The 23,832-nt window shown below is 53.6% G+C and overlaps 1 protein-coding gene across 1 annotated transcript; it reads left to right on the top strand.

The window, feature by feature from the left end:
- Positions 1 to 2,656: 2,656 nt before the first annotated feature.
- LOC109027618 (mucin-3A) lies at positions 2,657 to 22,618 on the top strand. The gene is made up of 12 exons (XM_055392988.2): positions 2,657 to 2,907; positions 5,058 to 14,879; positions 14,986 to 15,171; positions 17,055 to 17,170; positions 17,593 to 17,657; positions 18,596 to 18,744; positions 19,169 to 19,234; positions 19,591 to 19,753; positions 20,499 to 20,672; positions 20,761 to 20,852; positions 21,008 to 21,060; positions 21,230 to 22,618. Exons 1-12 carry the CDS (start codon positions 2,847 to 2,849, stop codon positions 21,269 to 21,271), a joined length of 10,989 nt encoding a protein of 3,662 aa, XP_055248963.1. The 5' UTR covers positions 2,657 to 2,846; the 3' UTR covers positions 21,272 to 22,618.
- Positions 22,619 to 23,832: the final 1,214 nt, after the last annotated feature.

Genomic DNA, 23,832 nt, shown 5'->3' with positions numbered 1-23,832 from the left:
ACTTTTTGCAAACGAGTATCTTCATGCTGGGCAACTTGATCAAATGTATTAAGAAATTGAAGTGGAAGACCCCAAGAGTAGCCCTGCTCCCTGTTGGCCCCTCCCCTGAGTTACCCCCAGTGGTGTCATTGTCGGGCTCTGAGCTCCACCTCATTTGGACTCTTTAGCTTTTCATTTCTTTGCTCACTTCCTCAACTTGACCACACACACTGAGGCCAGGGCTATACAATGTGTCCCCTGGATTTTGGTGCAGCCATTTGCACAACCGATGTGCAGGCAGTGTCACTTGGTGGGTATGCACAGTGCCTCTTATTTAGGGTCCCTTCAGTGACTCTCGATAAGGACGAGGTCCCCCAGGAGACATGAGAGGCACAGCCCCTCATGAAGATCTCCCAGCGGGCCTGGCTTCAGAGAGTTCGCTGGCTGCCTTTGCAATCCTGTCCCTTGGGCCTACTGGGAAGAGGAAGAGCTGCAGTTTCTCTCCGCAAAGCTTCTTCCCTTAGGGATGGTCAGACCTATTTAGATCTATTTTTCTTTTTATCTTTTTTTTTTTTTTTTGTAGAGATGGGTCTCGCTATATTGCCCAGGGTGGTCTTGAGCTCCTAGCCTCAAGTGATTATCCCGCCTTGATCTCCCAAAGTGTTGGGATTACAGGTGTGAGCTACTGTGCTTGGTCTGACCTAATTTTATTTTATATATATTTTTTGAGACGGAGTCTCACTCTGTCACCTAGGCCAGAGTGCAGTGGCGGGATCTTGGCTTACTACAACCCTCACCCCCTGGGTTCAAGCAATTCTCCTGCCTCAGCCTCCTGAGTAGCTGGGATTACAGGAGTGCACTATCATGCCTGGCTAATCTTTGTATTTTTTAGTAGAGACAGGGTTTCACCATGTTGGTCAGGCTTGTCTCAAACTCCTGACCTCAAGTGATCTGCCCACCTCGGCCTCCCAAAGTGCTGGGATGACAGATGTGAGCCACTGTGCCTGGCCCTGACCTAATTTTATATTCATAATTTTTTTTTTTTTTTGAGACAGGTTTTCGCTTTATCACCTAGGCTGGAGTGCAGTGGCTCGATCATGACTCTTTGGAGCCTTGACCTCCTGGGCTCAGGTGATCCTCCCATCTTGGCCTACCAAGTAGCTGAGACCACAGGTGCACACCACTATGCCTGGCTAATTTTTTGTGTATTTTTTTTTTTTTTGGTAGAGATGGGGTCTTGGCATGTTGCCCAGGCTGGCCTGGAACATTTGGGCTCGAGAGATCCTCCTGCCCCGGCCTCCCAAAGTGCTGGAATTACAGGCGTAAGCCACTGAATCTGGCCTGAGCACAGTGTTCTGTAGGGTGACTATTCCATCTTCTTTCTGGGTTGAAACAATCGTTTGGGCTGTTTCCAATTTCCATCAAAATTGCCATAATCGAGAGTCAATAAACATCCTCATGAATGCTTCCTTGAAGGGTTTCTTGGACACAGAGTTGGAGGGTGAAATTGCTGGGTCCTAAGGCACTCATTTAAAATTTTAATAGATGCCACCAAATTACCCGTTTAAAGCAACCCAACCCACCTACACACCCACCAGCTGGATAAGAACATTTGTTTTACTTTATCTTGTTTTTGAAATGAAGTGTCGCTCTGTTGCCCAGGCTGGAGTGCAGAGGCACGATCTCAGCTCATTGCAACCTCTGCCTCCGGGGTTCAAGCAATTCTCCTGCCTCAGCCTCCCAAGTAGGTGGGATTACAGGTGCCCACCCCACGCCAGGCTAATTTTTGTATTTTTAGTAGAGACGGGGTTTCACTATGTTGGCAAGTCTAGTCTCGAACCCCTGACCTCAAGTGATCCTCAAATTACTCTTTTAAAACAACCCAACCCACCTACACACCCACCAGCTGGGTAAGAACGTTTATTCTTCACACCTTTGCCCAAACTGGATAGGTCAAACAATGTGCTGGGTCCAAACCAGTTTTTTTTTTTTGAGATGGAGTCTCGCTCTGTTGCTCAGGCTAGAATGTAGTGGTGTGCTCTTGGCTCACTGCAACCTCCACCTTCTGGGTTCAAGCGATTTTTCTGCCTCAGCCTATTAGTAGAGATGGGGTTTTGCCATTTTGCCCAGGCTGGTCTCGAACTCGTGACCTCAAGTGATCCACACCCCTCAGCCTCGCAAAGTGCTGGGAATACAGGCGTGAGCCACTGCGCCGGGCCCAGACTAGTATTTTTGAGTGTTTCCTTTGGTCATCCATGTTTCCTTTTCTGGGACCTAGCCCCAACTCTTCAGATAATAAAATGACTTCAGATGGAATTCTGTGTTAATTACTCCCACGGTTTTTTCTGGCCTATGGGGTCCTGCGGGGGACAGGATGGAGCAGGGGCAGACTGAGGGACAGAAGGGGCTTGAAGGAGAGCGAGGTGCCACTGTCTCCCCAGCAGGAGGAATTGAAACTCAGGAGAGGCTGCAGGAGTAGGACCAGACTCCAGAGTCCAAGCCCTCGGTCAAGGGTACCCTCCACGGGTGTCGGGGAGGAAGGGCAGCTTCCAGGCAGTTCCATGTGGGCCAGGCAGGCTGTGGGGCTGAGCCAATAGCAGCTCTTCCTGCCTGACACTTCCTGGACTTGTCCTATCTTTTTCCCCGTGTCCCGCTTCCCACAGCGCTGACGTCTGTCTGTCCGGGTGCAGGGAGAAGGGAGGAAGAGGGGAGAGGTGGGGCGGTGCAAAGGTGAGGCTGTGCTCAGCCCTGACGCTCAGCAAAACCGATAACCAGCACTTTCATTACGTGCACGCCCCAGGGCCACATCCCTGCCGCTGTCCTGGTCCTGAAGCCTGTTCTGCCCCAGCCCCCTGCCCGCTAGGCCCATGCAGCTGTTGGGGCTCCTCGGCCTCCTCTGGATGCTCAAGGCCTCCCCGTGGGCCACAGGTAAGGGGGAGAGGCGGGAGGGGGTTGGAGAAAAGCTCCTGATGTGATGTTCCAGGAAAGGGGAGGGAAAAGTGGCTGTAAGGCCTGGGGAGGGGGAATAAGAAGGCACCGCTTGGGGCTCTGGGTGCAGGGAGAACCGAGGCACGGCCTGATTGGGGGAGGGGGCGATGAGGAGAGGTTTCTTCCAGAGCTCCAGGTGCAGGGAAAACCGAGGTTGGGAAAGAGTGAGGGAGCTGGGTCTCTGCCACTCTCCACCAAGCACTGAGCAGGTTGCAGGGGCTGAGCCCCAACCTGTATCTGCAGCTGGAGGGTAGAGGGTGGGATTTACGTCTTCCCAGAGCAGTGCCCTTCCTGTCTTGACTCCTTCTGTCACCTACCTCACGCCCCGAGCTTGAGTGTCCCCTTCACACTGGCTTCTCCCTCCCTGACAGCCCTCTAACTTCTACCCCTGGTCTCGGTCCTCTGGTTTCAGCCTCTCTGCCTTTTGTCCCCCAGCGGCTCCTCCCCAGCTCTGCCGTCACTCTCTTACCCCGGCCAGGGCCCATGTGTCTGGGTACAGCTGTTGGTACCAGGGCCGGGGCAGGGAGCTCCTGATGTCCACTTCGCTTCCAAGGGTGCGTCTGAGACTACCCGGCATGGGGTCCCAGGCTTCTCTCTTCTGCCCTGCAGGAACACCCCGCAATTCCTCTATACTTCTCTTTTCTGTGTACTTCAGTGTCTGCTTCTGATCCCCGATCCCAGGCCACCCAGTCTACAGGCCCATGAGTCCCCTTCTCAGTCACCTCCAGGGCCACATCCTGGAGCCAAGGGCTGTAGCCTGGGGATTCTCATAATCCCTGACCTCACTTCCCTGGCACCCACCAGCTAGGTTGAGAGGTGACACCCCAGCTCTCAGCCACAAGATGGGCTGTGCCCGAGGTGAGGGGTAGCAGGTCGGGTACTTCCCACTTCCCATCTGCTGTGGCTGCCTGTCTTCCTCGTCCCCGACACCCCCGACAGCCGGATCTCTGATCCTAACTCTGACCAATTGTGAAATGGGTTGAAATCCACATGCTGGGGTTCATGCTTGTAAACTAATGAATCCTGTGGCCAAAAGGGAATAGTATAGAAAAATATGTCTATTTTTGTGATGAACACTCACTGCTAAGCCTTAAGGTCTCCAGAACTCATCACGCCTGACTGCTGAGGTAGCTCCTTCTGGAAGTTTCCTTTTCTATGCTGTCTCTCTGCCTCTTTGCCTAGTCCTCACTCCATGCCCTTTGAAGTCATTAGTGTGTGAGCTTAGCCTGTTTCTCTTTGGTGTTCTCTGGGCAGTTTTTTGTTTTTGTTTTTGTTTTTGATGGAGTCTTGCTCTGTCACCCAGGCTGGAGTGCAGTGGCACCATCTCAGCTCACTGCAGCCTCTGCTTCCTGGGTTCAAGCGATTCTCCTGCTTCAGCTACAGGTACACGCCACTACGCCTGGCTAATCTTTGTATTTTGTTTTAGTAGAGAAAGGGTTTCACCATGTTGGTCAGACTGGTCTCAAACTCCTGACCTCAAGTGATCTCCTGCCTTGGCCTTTCAAAGTGCTGGGATTACAGGCATGAGCCACCGTGCCTGGCCCTCTTTGTTCAGCTTTCCCTGTCTCCTGGTTTTTGTGATGCGCCCCCTGCCAGGACATGGCTGGGTTCTCTCTTTTTCTCTTTGAAAGCGGAGTCAGCCCAGACAGCAGCAGGGTGCCAGGAGAAGCAGTGGTGGGAGCAGAAGGTTAATGGGGGGGATGGGAGCACTCCAGGCAGTAGCAGGGGGAGGAGAGGAAGGGGCAGAGGGAGGAGGAGCCTGGGTGTGACCAGAGGAGGGAAGGGAGGGGAGGGAGGCTCTGCCCAGCTCGACTATATCAGGACAGGAGGACCTGCCATGACAAGGCCAAGGCCCAGTAAGGAATGAGGGCTCCCATGCCCCACTGCTCCCCTAGGAGCAGACAGGCAGTGGTCTCCAGCACCACAAAGCACCCAGCTCCCAGCTGCCTCTGATGCAGGAGTCAGCTGCAGTATGCCCTGCCCTCTGTGATGCTGCCTGGAAAATGGGTGAGTTAGTAGCTTACATGAGTGATGTAACAAAATGACCCACGGATTTACCAGTGGATTCCTCTGCTCTGCCGCCAATGCAGGAACTTTATCCACGGCCACATCCATCTCTCAAGTGCCTTTCCCCAGGGCAGAAGCAGCCAGCGCTGTGCTCAGCAATTCTCCACACTCCAGAGACCTGGCTGGGTGGCCACTTGGTGTCCCCCAGCTCACCTCTCCTGCTCCTGGCCACAGGGAAAATGCATCTATGACACTCACTACCTCCCCCCATGACACACTCATCTCTGAAACATTGCTCAGCTCTCCAGTCAGTTCCAACACCTCAACCACCCCGACGTCCAAGTTTGCCTTCAAGGTTGAAACCACTCCACCCACCGTGTTGGTCTATTCGGCCACCACTGAGTGCGTGTATCCAACGAGCTTTATAATCACCATCTCCCACCCCACCTCCATCTGTGTGACCACAACGCAGGTGACCTTCACCAGCTCTTACACCCCCACTCCCGTGACACAGAAACCAGTGACCACCGTCACCAGGACTTACCCTATGACCACTACTGAGAAAGGAACGTCAGCCATGACATCTTCTCCCTCTACCACCACTGCAAGGGAAACTCCCATAGTGACAGTGACACCCTCCTCCTCTGTGTCAGCCACAGACACAACCTTCCACACTACAATCTCCTCTACAACTAGAACCACAGAAAGGACTCCCCTGCCCACTGGAAGCATCCATACGACCATGTCCCCAACCCCAGTATTTACTACTCTCAAAACAGCAGTGACTTCCACTTCCCCCATCACTTCTTCAATCACTTCCACAAATACAGTGACTTCTATGACAACGACCGCCTCCCAGCCCACAGCCACTAATACATTGTCATCACCCACCAGGACCATTTTATCTTCCATACCTGTCCTGAGCACAGAAACAATCACCAGTGGTATCACAAACACCACCCCCCTATCCACCTTGGTGACCACACTCCCCACTACCATCAGCAGGTCTACACCTACATCTGAGACCACCTACCCTACTTCTCCCACCAGCACTGTCACAGACTCCACTACCAAAATCGCCTACTCCACAAGTATGACAGGTACATTGTCCACAGAGACTTCTCTCCCACCCACCTCTTCCTCTCTCCCAACCACAGAAACAGCCACGACTCTTATGACAAACTTGGTAACCACCACCACTGAGATCTCCTCCCACAGTACTCCCAGCTTCTCTTCTTCAACCATCTACTCCACAGTCAGCACATCCACAACTGCCATCTCCTCACTTCCCCCTACCTCAGGTACCATAGTGACTTCCACAACCATGACCCCATCTTCTCTGAGTACAGACATTCCTTTCACAACACCAACAACTATCACCCACCATTCTGTGGGCTCTACCGGTTTCCTGACTACAGCAACAGACCTCACATCAACATTCACTGTTTCCAGTTCCTCAGCAATGTCCACGGGTGTCATTCCATCTTCCCCCAGCATTCCGAATACAGAAACCTCATCCCTTGTCAGCATGACCTCTGCCACTACTCCCAGTGTGAGACCAACTTTTGTAAGTACACTCAGCACTCCTACAAGTTCCTTCCTGACGACCTTCCCAGCAACATATTCATTTTCATCTTCCATGTCTGCCAGCAGTGCTGGGACCACTCACACAGAGAGCATCTCCTCACCTCCAGCCGGCACCAGTACACTCCACACAACAGCTGAATCCACCCTGTCACCCACTACCACCACCTCATTCACAACTTCCACAACTATGGAACCACCTTCAACCACTGCAGCAACTACAGGAACAGGTCAGACCACCTTCACCAGCTCTACAGCCACATTTCCTGAGACCACCACACTGACTCCTACAACTGACATGTCCACAGAATCTCTCACAACAGCCATGACTTCTCCTCCCATCACTTCATCAGTCACTTCCACAAATACAGTGACTTCTATGACAACTACGACCTCTCCTCCCACAACCACCAATTCTTTTACATCACTGACCAGTATGACTCTGTCTTCTACACCTGTCCCAAGCACAGAAGCAGTCACCAGTGGCACCATAAACACAATCCCTCCATCTATCTTGGTGACCACACTCCCCACTCCAAATGCTTCATCTATGACTACATCTGAGACCACCTATCCTAATTCTCCGACTGGTCCTGGTACAAACTCCACGACGGAAATCACCTATCCCACCGCTGTGACAGAGACATCATCCACTGCCACCTCTCTTCCACCCACCTCTCCCTTGGTCTCAACTGCAAAAACAGCCAAAACTCCTACCACAAACTTGGTAACCACCACCACCAAGACCACCTCACATAGTACCACCAGCTTCACTTCTTCAACTGTCTACTCCACAGCCAGCACATACACAACTGCCATCACCTCAGTTCCCACTACGTTGGGTACCATGGTAACTTCTACATCCATGATCCCATCTACTGTGAGTACAGGTATCCCTACCTCACAACCAACAACCATCACTCCCTCATCCGTTGGCATCAGTGGTTCATTACCTATGATGACAGACCTCACCTCAGTGTACACAGTCTCCAGCATGTCTGCAAGGCCAACAAGTGTCATTCCCTCATCTCCCACTGTCCAGAATACAGAAACCTCAATCTCTGTTAGCATGACATCTGCTACCACTCCCAGTGGAGGACCAACTTTCACAAGTACTGAGAACACTCCAACAAGGTCCCTCCTGACAAGCTTTCCAATGACACATTCATTCTCTTCTTCTATGTCTGAAAGTAGTGCTGGGACCACTCACACAGAGAGTATCTCCTCACCTCGAGGCACCACCAGTACACTCCACACAACAGTTGAATCCACCCCATCACCCACTACCACCACCTCATTCACCACATCCACAATGATGGAACCACCTTCATCCACTGTATCAACTACAGGCAGAGGTCAGACCACCTTCCCCAGCTCTACAGCCACATTCCCTGAGACCACTACACTGACTCCTACAACTGACATTTCTACAGTATCTCTCACAACAGCCATGACTTCTACTCCCCCCATCAGTTCTTCAATCACTCCCACCAATACAATGACTTCTATGAGAACTACGACCTATTGGCCCACAGCCACTAATACATTATCACCACTCACCAGTAGCATTTTATCTTCTACACCTGTCCCAAGCACAGAAATGATCACCAGTCATACCACAAACACCACCCCTCTATCCACCTTGGTGACTACACTCCTCACTACCATCATCAGGTCTACACCTACATCTGAGACCACCTACCCTACTTCTCCCACCAGCACTGTCTCAGACTCCACGACCGAAATCACCTATTCCACAAGTATAACAGGTACATTGTCCACCGCCACTACTCTCCCACCCACCTCTTCCTCTCTCCCAACCACAGAAACAGCCACGATGACTCCTACCACAACCTTGATAACCACCACCCCTAATACCACCTCCCATAGTACACCCAGCTTCACTTCTTCAACCATCTACTCCACAGTCAGCACATCCACAACTGCCATCTCCTCAGCTTCCCCTACCTCAGGTAGCATGGTAACTTCCACAACCATGACCCCATCTCCTCTGAGTACAGACATCCCTTCCACAACACCAACAACTATCACCTACCCTTCTGTGGGCTCTACCGGTTTCCTGACTACAGCAACAGACCTCACATCAACATTCACTGTTTCCAGTTCCTCAGCAATGTCCACAAGTGTCATTCCATCTTCCCCCAGCATCCAGAATACAGAAACCTCATCCCTTGTCAGTATGACCTCTGCCACCACTCCCAGTGTGAGACCAACTATCACAAGTACTGACAGCACTCCAACAAGTTCCCTCCTGACGACCTTCCCAAGTACATATTCATTTTCATTTTCCATGTCTGCCAGCAGTGCAGGGACCACTCACACAGAGACTATTTCCTCACTTCCAGCCAGCACCAATACAATCCACACAACAGCTGAATCCACCCTGGCACCCACTACTACCACCTCATTCACCACATCCGCAACGATGGAACCACCTTCAACCACTGTAGCAACTACAGGCACAGGTCAGACCACCTTCCCCAGCTCTACAGCCACATTCCTTGAGACCACCACACTGACTCCTACAACTGACTTTTCTACAGAATCTCTCACAACAGCCATGACTTCTACTCCCCCCATCAGTTCTTCAATCACTCCCACCAATACAACGACTTCTATGAGAACTACGACCTATTGGCCCACAGCCACTAATACGTTATCACCACTCACCAGTAGCATTTTATCTTCTACACCTGTCCCAAGCACAGAGATGACCACCAGTCATACCACAAACACCAATCCTGTATCCACGTTGGTGACTACACTCCCCATTACCATCACCAGGTCTACACTTACATCTGAGACCGCCTACCCTAGTTCTCCCACGAGCACTGTCACAGAGTCCACGACTGAAATCACCTATCCCACCACTATGACAGAGACATCATCTACTGCCACCTCTCTTCCACCCACCTCTTCCTTGGCCTCAACCGCAGAAACAGCCAAAACTCCTACCACAAACTTGGTAACCACCACCACCACCAAGACCACCTCACATAGTACCACCAGCTTCACTTCTTCAACCATCTACTCCACAGCCAGCACACCCACCACTGCCATCACCTCAGTTCCCACTACCTTGGGTACCATGGTGACTTCTACATCCATGATCCCATCTACTGTGAGTACAGGTATCCCTACCTCACAACCAACAACTATTACTCCCTCATCCGTGGGCATGAGTGGTTCATTACCTATGATGACAGACCTCACTTCAGTGTACACAGTCTCCAGCATGTCTGCAAGGCCAACAAGTGTCATTCCTTCATCTCCCACTGTCCAGAATACAGAAACCTCAATCTTTGTTAGCATGATGTCTGCTACCACTCCCAGTGGAGGACCAACTTTCACAAGTACTGAGAACACTCCAACAAGGTCCCTCCTGACAAGCTTTCCAGTGACACATTCATTTTTCTCTTCCATGTCTGCCAGCAGTGTAGGGACCACTCACACCCAGAGTATCTCCTCACCTCCAGCCATCACCAGTACACTCCACACAACAGCTGAATCCACCCCGTCACCTACAACCACCATGTCATTCACAACATTTACAACGATGGAAACACCTTCATCCACTGTAGCAACTACAGGCACAGGTCAGACTATATTCACCAGTTCAACAGCCACATCCCCTAAGACCACCACACTGACTCCTACCCCTGACATTTCCACAGGATCTTTCAAAACAGCAGTGAGTTCTACTGCCCCCATCACTTCTTCAATCACCTCCACATATACGGTGACTTCGATGACAACTACCACCCCTCTAGGACCCACAGCCACTAATACGTTACCATCATTTACCAGTAGCGTTTCATCTTCTATGCCTGTCCCAAGTACAGAAGCGATCACCAGTGGTACCACAAACACCACCCCTCTATCTACCTTGGTGACGACATTCTCCAATTCCGACACCAGTTCTACACCTACATCTGAGACCACCTACCCTACTTCTCTTACTAGTGCTCTCACAGATTCCATGACCAGAACCACCTATTCCACCAATATGACAGGTACATTGTCCACTGTGACCTCTCTTCGACCCACCTCTTCCTCTCTCCCCACCACAGTAACAGCCACAGTTCCAACAACAAACTTGGTAACCACGACCACCAAGATCACCTCACACAGTACTCCTAGCTTCACTTCTTCAATCGCAACCACCGAGACCCCCTCACACAGTACTCCCAGATTCACTTCTTCAATCACCAATGCCAAGACCACCTCACACAGTACTCCCAGCTTCACTTCTTCAATCACGACCACTGAGACCCCCTCACACAGTACTCCCAGCTTCACTTCTTTGATAACCACCACTGAGACCCCCTCAAGCAGTACTCCCAGCTTCACTTCTTCGATCACCACCACTGACTCGATCGTCACCACCGAGACCACATCCCGCAGTACTCCCAGCTTCACTTCTTCAATCAGCACCACTGAGACCACATCCCACAGTACTCTCAGCTTCACTTCTTCGATCACCATCACTGAGACCACCTCACACAGTACTCCAAGCTACACTACCTCAATCACCACCACCGAGACCCCCTCACGCAGTACTCCCAGCTACACTACCTCAATCACCACCACTGAGATCCCATCACACAGTACTCCCAGCTTCACTTCTTCAATCACCACCACCGAGACCACATCCCACAGTACTCCCAGCTTCACTTCTTTGATCACCACCACTGAGACCACCTCACACAGCACTCACAGCTTCACTTCTTTGATCACCGCCACCGAGAGCACCTCACAGAGTACTCGCAGCTTCACTTCTTCAATCACCACCACCGAGACCACATCCCACAGTACTCCCAGCTTCACTTCTTCAATCAGGACCACTGAGACCACCTCTCATAGTACTCCCAGCTTCACTTCTTCAATCATCGCCACCGAAACCACCTCACACAGTACTCCCAGCTACACTTCTTTGATCCCCACAACTGAAACCACTTCACACAGTACTCCCAGCTTCACTTCTTCGATCACCACCACCGAGACCACCTCACACAATACTCCCAGCTTCACTTCTTTGATCACTACCACTGAGACCACCTCACACAGCACTCCCAGCTTCACTTCTTTGATCACCACCACGGAGACCCCGTCACACAGTACTCCCAGCTTCACTTCTTCGATTACCACCACCGAGACCCCCTCAAGCAGTACTCCCAGCTTCACTTCTTCAATCACCACCACTGAGACCCCCTCAAGCAGTACTCCCAGCTTCACTTCTTCGATCACCACCACCGAGACCACATCCCACAGCACCCACAGCTTCACTTCTTTGATCACTGCCACCAAGAGCACCTCACAGAGTACTCGCAGCTTCACTTCTTCGATCACCACCACCGAGACCACATCCCACAGTACTCCCAGCTTCACTTCTTCAATCACCACCACCGAGACCACCTCACACAATACTCCTAGCTTCACTTCTTCGATCACCACCACTGAGACCACCTCACACAGCACTCACAGCTTCACTTCTTTGATCACCGCCACCGAGAGCACCTCACAGAGTACTCGCAGCTTCACTTCTTCAATCACCACCACCGAGACCACATCCCACAGTACTCCCAGCTTCACTTCTTCAATCACCACCACGGAGACCACCTCACACAGCACTCCCAGCTTCACTTCTTTGATAACCACCACTGAGACCCCGTCACACAGTACTCCCAGCTTCACTTCTTCAATTACCACCACCGAGACCCCCTCAAGCAGTACTCCTAGCTTCACTTCTTCGATCACCACCACTGAGACCACATCCCGCAGTACTCCCAGCTTCACTTCTTCAATCAGCACCACTGAGACCACATCCCACAGTACTCCCAGCTTCACTTCTTTGATCACCATCACCGAGACCACCTCACACAGTACTCCCAGCTACACTACCTCAATCACCACCACCGAGACCCCCTCACACAGTACTCCCAGCTTCACTTCTTCAATCACCACCACCGAGACCACATCCCACAGTACTCCCAGCTTCACTTCTTCAATCAGGACCACCGAGACCACATCCTACAGTACTCCCAGCTTCACTTCTTCAAATACCATCACTGAGACCACCTCACACAGTACTCCCAGCTATATTACCTCGATCACCACCACCGAGACCCCTTCAAGCAGTAGTCCCAGCTTCACTTCTTCGATCACCACCATCGAGACCACATCCCACAGTACTCCCGGCTTCACTTCTTCAATCAGCACCACTGAGACCACATCCCACAGTACTCACAGCTTCACTTCCTCGATTGCCACCACCGAGACCACATCTCACAGTACTCCCAGCTTCACTTCTTTGATCACCACCACGGAGACCACCTCACACAGCACTCCCAGCTTCACTTCTTTGATAACCACCACTGAGACCCCGTCACACAGTACTCCCAGCTTCACTTCTTTGATTACCACCACCGAGACCCCCTCAAGCAGTACTCCCAGCTTCACTTCTTCGATCACCACCACCGAGACCAACTCTCACAGTACTACCAGCTTCACTTCTTCGATCACCACCACCGAGACCACCTCACACAGTACTCCCAGCTTCAGTTCTTCGATCACCACCACTGAGACCCCCTTACACAGTACTCCTGGCCTCACTTCGTGGGTCACCACCACTGAGACCACCTCACACATTACTCCTGGCCTCACTTCTTCAATCACCACCACTGAGACTACCTCACACAGTACTCCCGGCTTCACTTCTTCAATCACCACCACTGAGACCACCTCACAGAGTACTCCCAGCCTCAGTTCTTCAACCATCTACTCCACAGTCAGCACATCCACAACTGCCATCACCTCACATTTTACTAACTCAGAGACTGCGCTGACTCCCACACCCGTAACCCCATCTTCTCTGAGTACAGACATCCCGACCACAACCCTACGAACTCTCACCCCTTCATCTGTGGGCACCAGCACTTCATTGACTACAACCACAGACTTTCCCTCTATACCCACTGATATCAGTACCTTACCAACTCGAACACACATCATTTCATCTTCTCCCTCCTTCCAAAGTACAGATACCTCATCCCTTGTGGGCACCACCTCTCCTACCATGTCCACTGTGAGAATGACCCTCAGAATTACTGAGAACACCCCAATCAGTTCCTTTAGCACAAGTATTGTTGTTACACCTGAAACCCCAACTCAGACCCCTCCTGTACTGACGTCAGCCACTGGGACCCAAACATCTCCTGCACCTACTACTGTCACCTTTGGAAGTACGGATTTCTCCACGTCCGCTCTTCATACTCTTACTCCATCAACAGCCTTGAGCACGATCGTGTCAACATCACAGGTTCCTATTCCTAGCACACATTCCTCCACCCTTCAAACAACTCCTTCAATCCCCTCTTTGCAAACTTCGCTCACATCTACAAGTGAGTTCACTACAGAATCTTTCACTAGGGGAAGTACATCTACAAATGCAATCTTGACTTCTTTTAGTACCATCATCTTGTCCTCAACACCCACTATTATCATGTCCTCTTCTCCGTCTTCTGCCAGCATAACTCCAGTGTTCGCTACTACCATTCATTCTGTTCCTTCTTCACCATACATTTTCAGTACAGAAAATGTGGGCTCCGCTTCTATCACAGCCTTTCCTAGTCTCTCTTCCTCTGCAACTACCAGCACTTCTCCAACCAGCTCCTCTCTGACCACAGGTCTCACTGAAATAACCCCCTTTTCTTATATTTCCCTTCCCTCCCCCACACCCTGTCCAGGAACTATAACAATTACCATAGTCCCTGCCTCTCCCACTGATCCATGTGTTGAAATGGATCCCAGCACTGAAGCTACTTCTCCTCCCACCACCCCATTAACAGTCTTTCCCTTTACTACCGAAATGGTCACCTGTCCTACCTCCATCAGTATCCAAACTACTTTTACTACATATATGGACACTTCTTCCATGACGCCAGAAAGTGAGTCCAGCATCACACCCAGTGCTTCCAGTTCCACTGGCACTGGGACTGTACCCACAAACACAGTTTTCACGAGTACACGACTGCCCACCAGTGAGACCTGGCTGAGCAACAGCTCTGTGATCCCCCCACCTCTTCCTGGCGTCTCTACCATCCCGCTCACCATGAAACCAAGCAGTAGCCTCCCGACCATCCTGAGGACTTCAAGCAAGTCAACACACGCCTCCCCACCCACCACTAGGACTTCAGAGACACCAGTGGCCACTACCCAGACTCCTACCACCCTTACATCACGCAGGACAACTCGTATCACTTCTCAGATGACCACACAGTCCACGTTGACCACCACTGCAGGTTGGACCTTCTGCCTCTCTGTTCCCCTCCTTCCTCCCCTGCAAAATTCCTGTGTCACTGAGGTCAGGCTTTATCCTGAGCTTCCCTTTCTTCCTGTGTTTTCCAGGCACCTGTGACAATGGTGGCACCTGGGAACAGGGCCAGTGTGCTTGCCTTCCGGGGTTTTCTGGGGACCGCTGTCAGCTCCAGACCAGATGCCAGAATGGGGGTCAGTGGGATGGCCTCAAGTGCCAGTGCCCCAGCACCTTCTATGGTTCCAGTTGTGAGTTTGCTGTGGAACAGGTGGATCTAGGTGAGTTGCCAGAGCTATGCCTTCTGCACTTCCTCCCAGAGGGTGTCACTAACTCTCCCCAGACTTATCCCTCTGTGGGGCCTGGAGGCACCCATGCCTTTTTGCCCGGTCCTTCCCTCCCTGCCATCTCTCCCATGCCCTCCGCTGCCCTGTGTCATGCTCCTCTCCGTCCTCACCCTTAGGAGGTGGCTGGGACCACCCTCCCTCCTGGGCCCATCTCCTGACTTGGGCTGCTTGGAGCTGTATCAGTTTCCAACTGCTGCCGGGCCAACAAACACAAACCTGGCTGCTGGAGCAACACGACATTATCATGTTAGAATTCTGTAGATTAGAAGTCTGATGTGGGTGTCACTGGGCTGAAATCAAGGCGTCACCAGGGCTGTGTTGTCTTTCTGTGGCTCCAGGGAAGAATCCATTTTTTTGCCCTTTGCAGCTTCTGGAGCCTCCCACATTGCGTGTGCCAGGGCCCCTGGCTCCATCTTCCAAGCCAGCAAGGCTGCATCTCTCTGTGTCTTTCTCCCATAGCCTCATCTCCCTCTAATGAACTCTGGCCTCCTCAATTGCTTCTTCCACTGTTAAAGACCCTTGTGATGACTTTGCCTCCTCCCCAAATAGTCTATGTTAATTTTCTCAAGATCAGCTGATTACGCCGGGCAGGGTGGCTCACACCTGTAATCCCAGCAGTTCGGGAGGCTGAGGGGGTAGGATCACCTGAGGTCAGGAGTTGGAGACTAGCCTGGCCAACATGGTGAAACTGTCTCTACTATTAGTTGGGCATGGTGGCAGATGCCTATAATCCTCACTATTCAGGAAGCTGAGGCAGGAAAATCGCTTGAATCCAGGAGGTGGATATTGCAGTAAGCCGAGATTTAGCCACTGCACACTAGTGTAGATGACAGAGGGAGAGCGAGACTCTGTCTCAAAAGAAAAAAAAAAATCAGCTGATTGTCTTATAATCCCTGCACTTTGGAAGGCCGAGGAGGGAGTATCGCTTGAGGCGAGGAGTTCAGGACCAGCCTGGGCAACACAGCGAGACCCTCATCTCCACAAAAAATTTTAAAAACTTACCTGGGCATGGTAGCTCATGCCTGTGGTCCCAGTTATTTGGAAGGCTGAGGTGGGAGGATCACTTGAGCCTGGGAGGTCAAGGCTGCAGTGAGCTATGATCCCCCTATTGCACTTCAGCCTGGATGACAGAATGAGACCCTATCTCAACAATAAAAAAAAGTTAAGCTGATTAGCAGTCTAATTCAATCTGCACCCTTGATCCTCCCTTGCCATGTAGTATAGCATAGTCACAGTTCTGGGGATTAGGACATGGACATCTTCCCACTATGGGGGCAGCCAGGAGGGACCACAGGCTGACTGCTGTCTTCCTGCCTGCTTTCACTCATCTCCACACAATTCCTTCCTTCCTCTCTCTCTCTTCTTTCTTTTCTTTTCTTCTTTTCTTTTGTCTCTTTCTCTTTTTTCTTTCTCTCTTTTTCTTTCTTTCTTTCTCTTTCTTTTCTTTCCTTTCTTTTCTTCTTTCCCTCATCTTCACACAATGCTTTCTCCCTTTCTTTCTTTCTTTCTCTCTCTCTCTCTCTTTCTTTTTCATTTTCTTGAGAGAGAGTCTCGCTCTGTGGCCCAGGCTGGAGTGCAGTGATGCAATCTCGGCTCACTACAACCTCCACCTCCTGAGTTCAAGTGATTCTCATGCCTCAGCCTCCTGAGGCATAATGCATCCTGGAATTCCTACATCTGTTCCTGCCTCTGGGCATCAGTCCTCAGGGATCTTGGAGGGGAGCAGCAGGGGGAGCCTGTGGGTTGGGGTGGTGGTGTTGGTGGCTTCAGACAAAAGCAGACAGAGAAGTGACTGGGGACATGCATGCTCTGTGCAGATGTAGTGGAGACCGAGGTGGGCATGGAAGTGTCTGTGGATCAGCAGTTCTCGCCGGACCTCAATGACAACACTTCCCAGGCCTACAGGGATTTCAACAAGACCTTCTGGAATCAGGTAAAGGGCAAAGAGAGGGGATTTTTTTTTTTTTTTTTGAGGTGGAGTCTCGCACTCTCATCCTGGCTGGAGTGCAATGGTGCGATCTTGGGTCACTGCAACCTCTGCCTCCCGGGTTCACATGATTCTCTTGCCTCAGCCTCCCAAGTAGCTGGGATTACAGGTGCACACCATGACACCCGGCTAATGTTTTGTATTTTTAGTAGAGACGGGTTTTCACTATGTTGGCCAGACTGGTCTCGAACTACTGACTTTGTGATCCGCCTGCCTCATCCTCCCAAAGTGTTGGGATTACAGGCGTGAGCCATGGCACCCAGCCGGGGAGGGGAATTGAAGGGTCTTCCCTGGAGCTGGGGTTGGGCGTCTGGGTCCCCTCAGGTCTGCAGGTTCGGACGTGAGCCCAGGGATCCTTGGTGTTTCAGATGCAGAAGATTTTTGCAGACATGCAGGGCTTCACCTTCAAGGGTGTGGAGATCCTGTCCCTGAGGTAGGAGACCCATCTGGGGATGCGGAGGCAGTGTTGGGTAGGGGAAATGTGTGCACACAAAAAACCCATTCCTTTCTTCTGTAATCATCAGATTTTATAAAGAGAGGGGTGGAGGGGGTACATAAGGAATCACTCCCTGGGTATTTTTTTGGATCGTTTTCTGGGGCCATTTATCTGGAGGAGGGGTGGCACCTCTCTTCTTCAGCACACTGGAAGGAGAGAAGTTGCAGGGACATGTGGGAAGGTGGTGCCTGGATTGGTGACTTCGTCCCCCTCTGGCTGGCCCCTGCTCTACTGAGTGGGTCAGCATCAGAGAGAGAAAGAGAGAGAGGGAGAGAACGCACGTCCAGGGGTGCCCGGTGGATGATGGCTTGATGCAACAAGAAGAGAACGTCAGGCCAGATGTGGTGGCTTACACTTGCAATCCTAGCACTTTGGGAAGGTTAGGCGGGTGGATCACCTGAAACCAGTTCAAGACCAGCCTGGGCAACATAGTGAGAATCCATCCCTACAACAGTAAAAATAGTAATAATAATAATAATAATAAAATGATTAGCCAGGCTTGGTAGTGCACACCTGTAGTCCCGGATACTTGGGAGGCTGAGGAGAAAGGATCACTTCAGCCCAGGAGTTGGAGGCTGCAGTGAGCTCTAATGATACCACTGCACTCCAGCCTGGGTGACAGAGCAAGACTTTGTCTCTATAAAACACACAGAGAGAGGAAGTCAATCATGTCAGTCATTCATTGTCCTGCCTTCCCAGGCAGACCAAGTCAGGAATGCTGGCAGCCCCTTCTGAAAAGGATGCACGTGGCATCCCAACTCATGACCTCTGCTCCCTTCCCCCTTCTGGTGCACTTTGGGTTGCTTCTGGAGGTGCCCCTCCAAGGACCCATATGTTCTTGGCTGGGGCACTCTCTAAGGCCGTGGACCCCTCAGGAATGGCAGCATCGTGGTGGACTACCTGGTCCTGCTGGAGATGCCCTTCAGCCCCCAGCTGGAGAGCCAGTACGAGCAGGTGAAGACCACGCTGAAGGAGGGGCTGCAGAACGCCAGCCAGGATGCGAACAGCTGCCAGGACTCCCAGAGTGAGCCCGGGCTGGAGGGAGGGGCCAGGGCCTGAGGTGTCACCCCAGCCCACTCCAGGTCAGCCAGGGGGCCACTGGGCTCAGGTGCCAGCCTTGTGGTACCTCTGGCAGGTTGGGAGAAGGGACAACGGTGTCAAGGGTGGGGCTAGGGAGGGTCTCCCCATGACCTCAGTACTGGGAAAGAGACCCCCTGATTGTCATGCTCAGCATCTCCCGGATGGCTGAAGACCTCGGATTATTCAGGGGAGATGAGGCAGGCAACAGGAGTCTTCCCCTGTGGCTCTCTCCTCCTGAGAGAGGGCTCTCCCAGACGGAGAGAGCCCTCACTGCCCTCCCTGTGCCTATCCTGCCTCCTGGCGCTAACGCCTTGACCTTAACCCCTTGATCTGCCCCGCCCATTCCATCTGTGCCTGTGTTTCCGCAGCCCTGTGTTTTAAGCCTGACTCCATCAAGGTGAACAACAACAGCAAGACAGAGCTGACCCCGGAAGGTGAGGGTGGGGTAAAGGGCTGAGTGGTCTCCCGCGGCTATGATCGGGGCTACCAGGGACATTTGCCCATTGAAGCCTGTGGGCAGGGAGAGACCTTTGGGGGAGGCAAGTCATGTGGCCCAGGGCGGCCCTTCCTGGCGCTGGTTAGTGGCTTCCACCCGAGGACAGCAGGGGCCACGAGGAGAGGGTGAGGGTGCTGGGGGTGGCCTCCCCTCATCGAATCCCAGGGTCTACCCCACAGCACCCCCCCTCGGAAATGGAATCCTCCTCGCGCATATTCAGAGGCACCATTATCAGGCCCCTGAATAGAATGGATGAGGTCCTTGTCTCTGTGCATCCCCCTCCCCAACCCCCAGCCATCTGCCGCCGCGCCGCTCCCACGGGCTATGAAGAGTTCTACTTCCCCTTGGTGGAGGCCACCCGGCTCCGCTGTGTCACCAAATGCACGTCGGGGGTGGACAACGCCATCGACTGTCACCAGGGCCAGTGCGTTCTGGAGAGGAGCGGTCCCGCGTGTCGGTAAGGCCCCGCTCACCATCAGCATCAGCCGAGCCCCGCCCACTCATTCTAGGATGAAGCCTCGCCCCATGCTCCGCCCCGGTTCCGCGCCCTGGGCCTACAGTGGAGCCTCGTCCCCAGAGTCCCGCTCCAAGTCCATCCCCCTTGCCCTACAGTGAAGCCCTGCCCTGGAGCTCTGCTCCCTTGATGGGGTTGAGTCCTGTCCCCTAGTTCTGGGAGAGAACCCCGCCCACTCATTCTAGGGTGGGGCCCCGCCTCCTCGTTCTAGGGTTGAACCCCGCCCCCTCCTTCTAGGGTGGAGCCCTGCCCACTTGATCTAAGGTGGAATCCCGCCCCGTTACCTAGGGAAGAGCCCCGGCCCCTCGTTCTAGGGTGGATTCCCAGCCCCTTGTCTAGGGTGGAACCTCCCCGCCTGCCCTAGGGTGGAACCCCCCGCTGCCCTAGGCTGGAGCCCCGCCCCCTCCTTCTAGGGTGAAGCCCTGCCCACTTGATCTAAGGTGGAATCCCGCCCCCTCACCTAGAGTAGAGCCCCGCCCCCTCGGTCTAGGGTGGAGACCCGTCAGCTTGTTCTACGGTGGATTCCGGCCGCCTGTCTAGGGTGGAACCCCCCAGCTTGCCCTAGGGTGGAACCCCCCGCTGCCCTAGGCTGGAGCCCCGCCCCCTCACCCGCCCCCGCGGGGCCCAGGTGCACGCGTGGACCCCGAGCCCGGAGGTGAAGAGGGTCTGACCCTGCGATCTCCCGCAGCTGCTACTCCACCGACACGCACTGGTTCTCTGGCCCGCGCTGCGAGGTGGCCGTCCACTGGAGGGCGCTGGTCGGGGGCCTGACGGCCGGCGCCGCGCTGCTGGTGCTGCTGCTGCTGGCGCTGGGCGTCCGGGCGGTGCGCTCCGGATGGTGGGGCGGCCAGCGCCGAGGCCGGTGAGCGTGCGGGGGGCGGGGCCGGGGGGCGAGGGCGGCCAAGGGGTCCCAGGACGGCTCTGTCTGACCGCGCGGCGGCCCCACCTAGGTCCTGGGACCAGGACAGGAAATGGTTCGAGACCTGCGATGAGGAAGTCGTGGGCACTTTTTCAAGCTGGGGTTTCGAGGACGACGGAACAGGTGAGTCCTGCCTCCTGGGGAAGCAGGCAGAGGCTTTCTTGGGCACCACTGCGAGGACAGACGCCCTCCCTGCCTTCCTCGCATTTACTCTGTCCCCCTCTCCCTTCCGTCCCCTCCCTCTCCCCTTCTCTTTCTCCGCTCCTCTCTCTCTCTAGACAAGTATACAAATTTCCATGTGGCCTTGGAGAACGTGGACACCACTATGAAGGTGAGGGGCTAAAGAGGGGGACCCCAAGGAACTCTCCCAGCCTCCATTCCAGAATCCGTCCCCGACCCCCACCAGGGCGGGGAGGGGGCTGGGCTCGGATCAGCAGTGACCTCCCTGTCAGCCCAAACCAGTGGCTCCGCGTTCCCGTCCCTCACTGTGACTCTGACAGGTGCACATCAAGAGACCCGAGAAGACCTCGTCCTCAGTGTGAGCCCTGCGGGGCCCCTTCACCACCCCCTCCGCCTTGCCCCGGACACAAGGGTCTGCACTGCGTCCATTTCAAGAGGTGGCCCCAGGACGCGGGCAGCCCAGGCTCCTGCTGTTCTTGGGCAAGATGAAACTGTTCCCCCAAATCCCATCCTTCTCTTTCCAACTTGGCTGAAACCCACCTGGAGACGCAGTTCACGTCCAGGCTCTTCCACTGTGGAATCTTGGGCAAGTCAGTAACGAGCCTCAGTTTCCTCACCTGCGAAACGGGTACAATATTCTTGTATGATATCTCACGCCGTTGTTGTGAAAACCACATAGACTTGGTCAATTCTCGGTCCTACTCTGCCCTCCCGTCTCAGCCCTCGTGTTGCCATTTCCTCTCTGGGATCCTCCAATCCTCACGTCCTTCACCTGGTCTCTGGCCCTGGTGCTTATTTTCTCTCAATTCCCTACTGCCTGTTTCTTACTTTGAACCTGGAGGCAGCCTGCAGCCCCATCCCATCTCCTGCCCTCTCCTGATCTAACTCCCTGCTGCATCTCTTGCTCTCATTCCTTAGACCTCCTCCCCTTTTGACCCCGTTCCTTCATCCATCCTGCCCCCCAGTCCCCCAGCCCTAAATCCTCCCTCCTCTCCTCGCATCCTGGTCCCTAGCAAGGTATAGATAGCCTCTGTGTCTTAGGATACCCCAGGTGCTGTTCCCCCGGTCACCCTGTTGCCCAGTTCCCCGTTTCTCTTGCTCTCATTCCTTGTATCCTTTCCCCTTTTGAGCCCGTCCATTCATCGGTTCTGCCCCCGACTCCCCCTGACCTAAATACCCCAGCTGCTGTTCCCCCCACCACCCTGCTGCCCAATTCTTTATTCTCCACCCCTTTCTCTCACCCCTGGAGCCCTGTGGGTGGGGGCAGGGCATGAGTTCCCCAGTCCCCAAGGAAAGGCAGCCCCCTCAGTCTCCCTCCTCCTCATTTCCTTCGATCCCCCTCCCTTCTTGCCTCACCACTGCCTTTTAAAACCATCCCCTCTGATTCCCCTCCTCCCCCTTCTCTTCCTGGTGTCACCTGGATTCCTGCGGTAACTCTGAGCCCTTGAAATCCTCAGTCTCCTTGGTGGGGAAGATTGGCTTTGGGGACAGGAAGTCGGCACATCTCCAGGTCTTCATGTGCCGACACTCTACAATATAGAGTTTATTGTAAAAAGCAGCAGCTCTCTGTCTGTCTCCTTTTCACCCCCTCAGTGGTCTCCGTTTGATTGGAGAACAGGGATTTCCAGAGGTGGCACTGTAGGAGGATCCTGGGAGCACCTGTGTCTCCCGGGGACGAAGGAGGGGGTCTGTGGGCAGCCCTTGGGGCCATGAGGTTCCTCATAGAAAACACAGAGGTTGGGGGGATGCATTTTATTGGGGAGTGACTCTGGGCAGGGGCCCCTTGGGCTTTGTCATCTGTGCTCTCCCCACCCCCACCACTGCCCTGACCTTGATACTGGGGGCTTAGGGAGCAATTAGACCCCTGGTGTTGGTTCAGGGAGTTGGGTGGTCCAGGGGCTAGGGCTGCCTGGTCCAGCCACCTTTTGCAAGGATGGGTAAAGCTGAGCCTCCCCAAAGATCTTGATCCCCCACAAGGCCCCCAAACCCTGATAGCAAACTCACACAGCAGAGCCTGTCTATGCTGGCGCCGGGCCCTTCTGTTCCTGCTGTTGTGGGCAGTCAGGCCTGCCTGAGGAGTCGAGAGTGATCAGAAATAACGTGTCCCCTTAGGTCTTTGGGTGCTGGCTTGGGAGAGGCCCCTTTGATGCTTTCTCTGGGCAGGGATGGGCCATGGCCTTTTGTCACCTCTGTGACTGGCCAGGAGTGGGGACAAGGATCATAAAGTCTCAGGTGTGAGTGGGCCCTCTGCCCAGGAGAAGGGCTGGAAACGGGACCCCAGGGAAAGCCCTGGACATTTGGCAAGGACCATGTTGAGGCAGGGGATGGGGAGGGATGGCTGGAAGAGAGAGGGGCTTCTCGGAGGTGGGAGTGGAGGGTCCTTCACTTGGTCTGGCCTGTTGCCAGCTGCCCCTTCCACAGTTCTGAACTTCTCCCTCCGTGGTCACCCGCTTCCCGGTGCTTCTTGGCCCCCACCTCTTGTCACCAGTGGTGTGCTCACACCTCTAGCCTCCCTCCCTCCCTCCTGCGCTGCCCCACCCAAAGTGCCTCTGACTTCCGCTGACAGAGAGGGACCCCGGCTCAGGGCAGTGACTACTCCAGGACTTATAAGGAAGAAGGGTGGACAGGCTGCCCTTCGTTTAACTCCCCGTGGTCACCACGCGCTACCTGCTCAACGCCATCACCTCACCTCTACCCTGGGACAGGCACTGCTCTTCTTCAAGGCAAAGTTCTCTGGGGTCCTTTTTATAGCTGATCCCTTCCTGGGAGGCCTTCATTTCTTGGTCCCTCCTGATGAGGGAAGATGGGCAGCCAGGGGCCCGTTCCCCGGGAGATGCTGGTGATCTGGATTCTGACGCTGGCTCTCCGGCTCTGTGTGTCCGTTACTGCTACACTGACACCGGGTGAGTGCTCCTGGGCTGAT

This window comes from Gorilla gorilla, chromosome 6 (genome assembly GCF_029281585.2).
Source record: "Gorilla gorilla gorilla isolate KB3781 chromosome 6, NHGRI_mGorGor1-v2.1_pri, whole genome shotgun sequence".
Lineage (NCBI taxonomy): Eukaryota > Metazoa > Chordata > Mammalia > Primates > Hominidae > Gorilla > Gorilla gorilla.
This window is presented reverse-complemented; position numbering and strand designations above follow the sequence as displayed.

Bases quoted from the DNA above. Each gene is read 5' to 3' on its own strand.
- LOC109027618 (XM_055392988.2), top strand. From the start codon at position 2,847: ATGCAGCTGTTGGGGCTCCTCGGCCTCCTCTGGATGCTCAAGGCCTCC. The intron at 15,172-17,054 runs GTGAGTTGCCAG...TGCTCTGTGCAG, and splicing joins TGTGGAACAGGTGGATCTAG to ATGTAGTGGAGACCGAGGTG. The intron at 18,745-19,168 runs GTGAGCCCGGGC...GTGTTTCCGCAG, and splicing joins CAGCTGCCAGGACTCCCAGA to CCCTGTGTTTTAAGCCTGAC.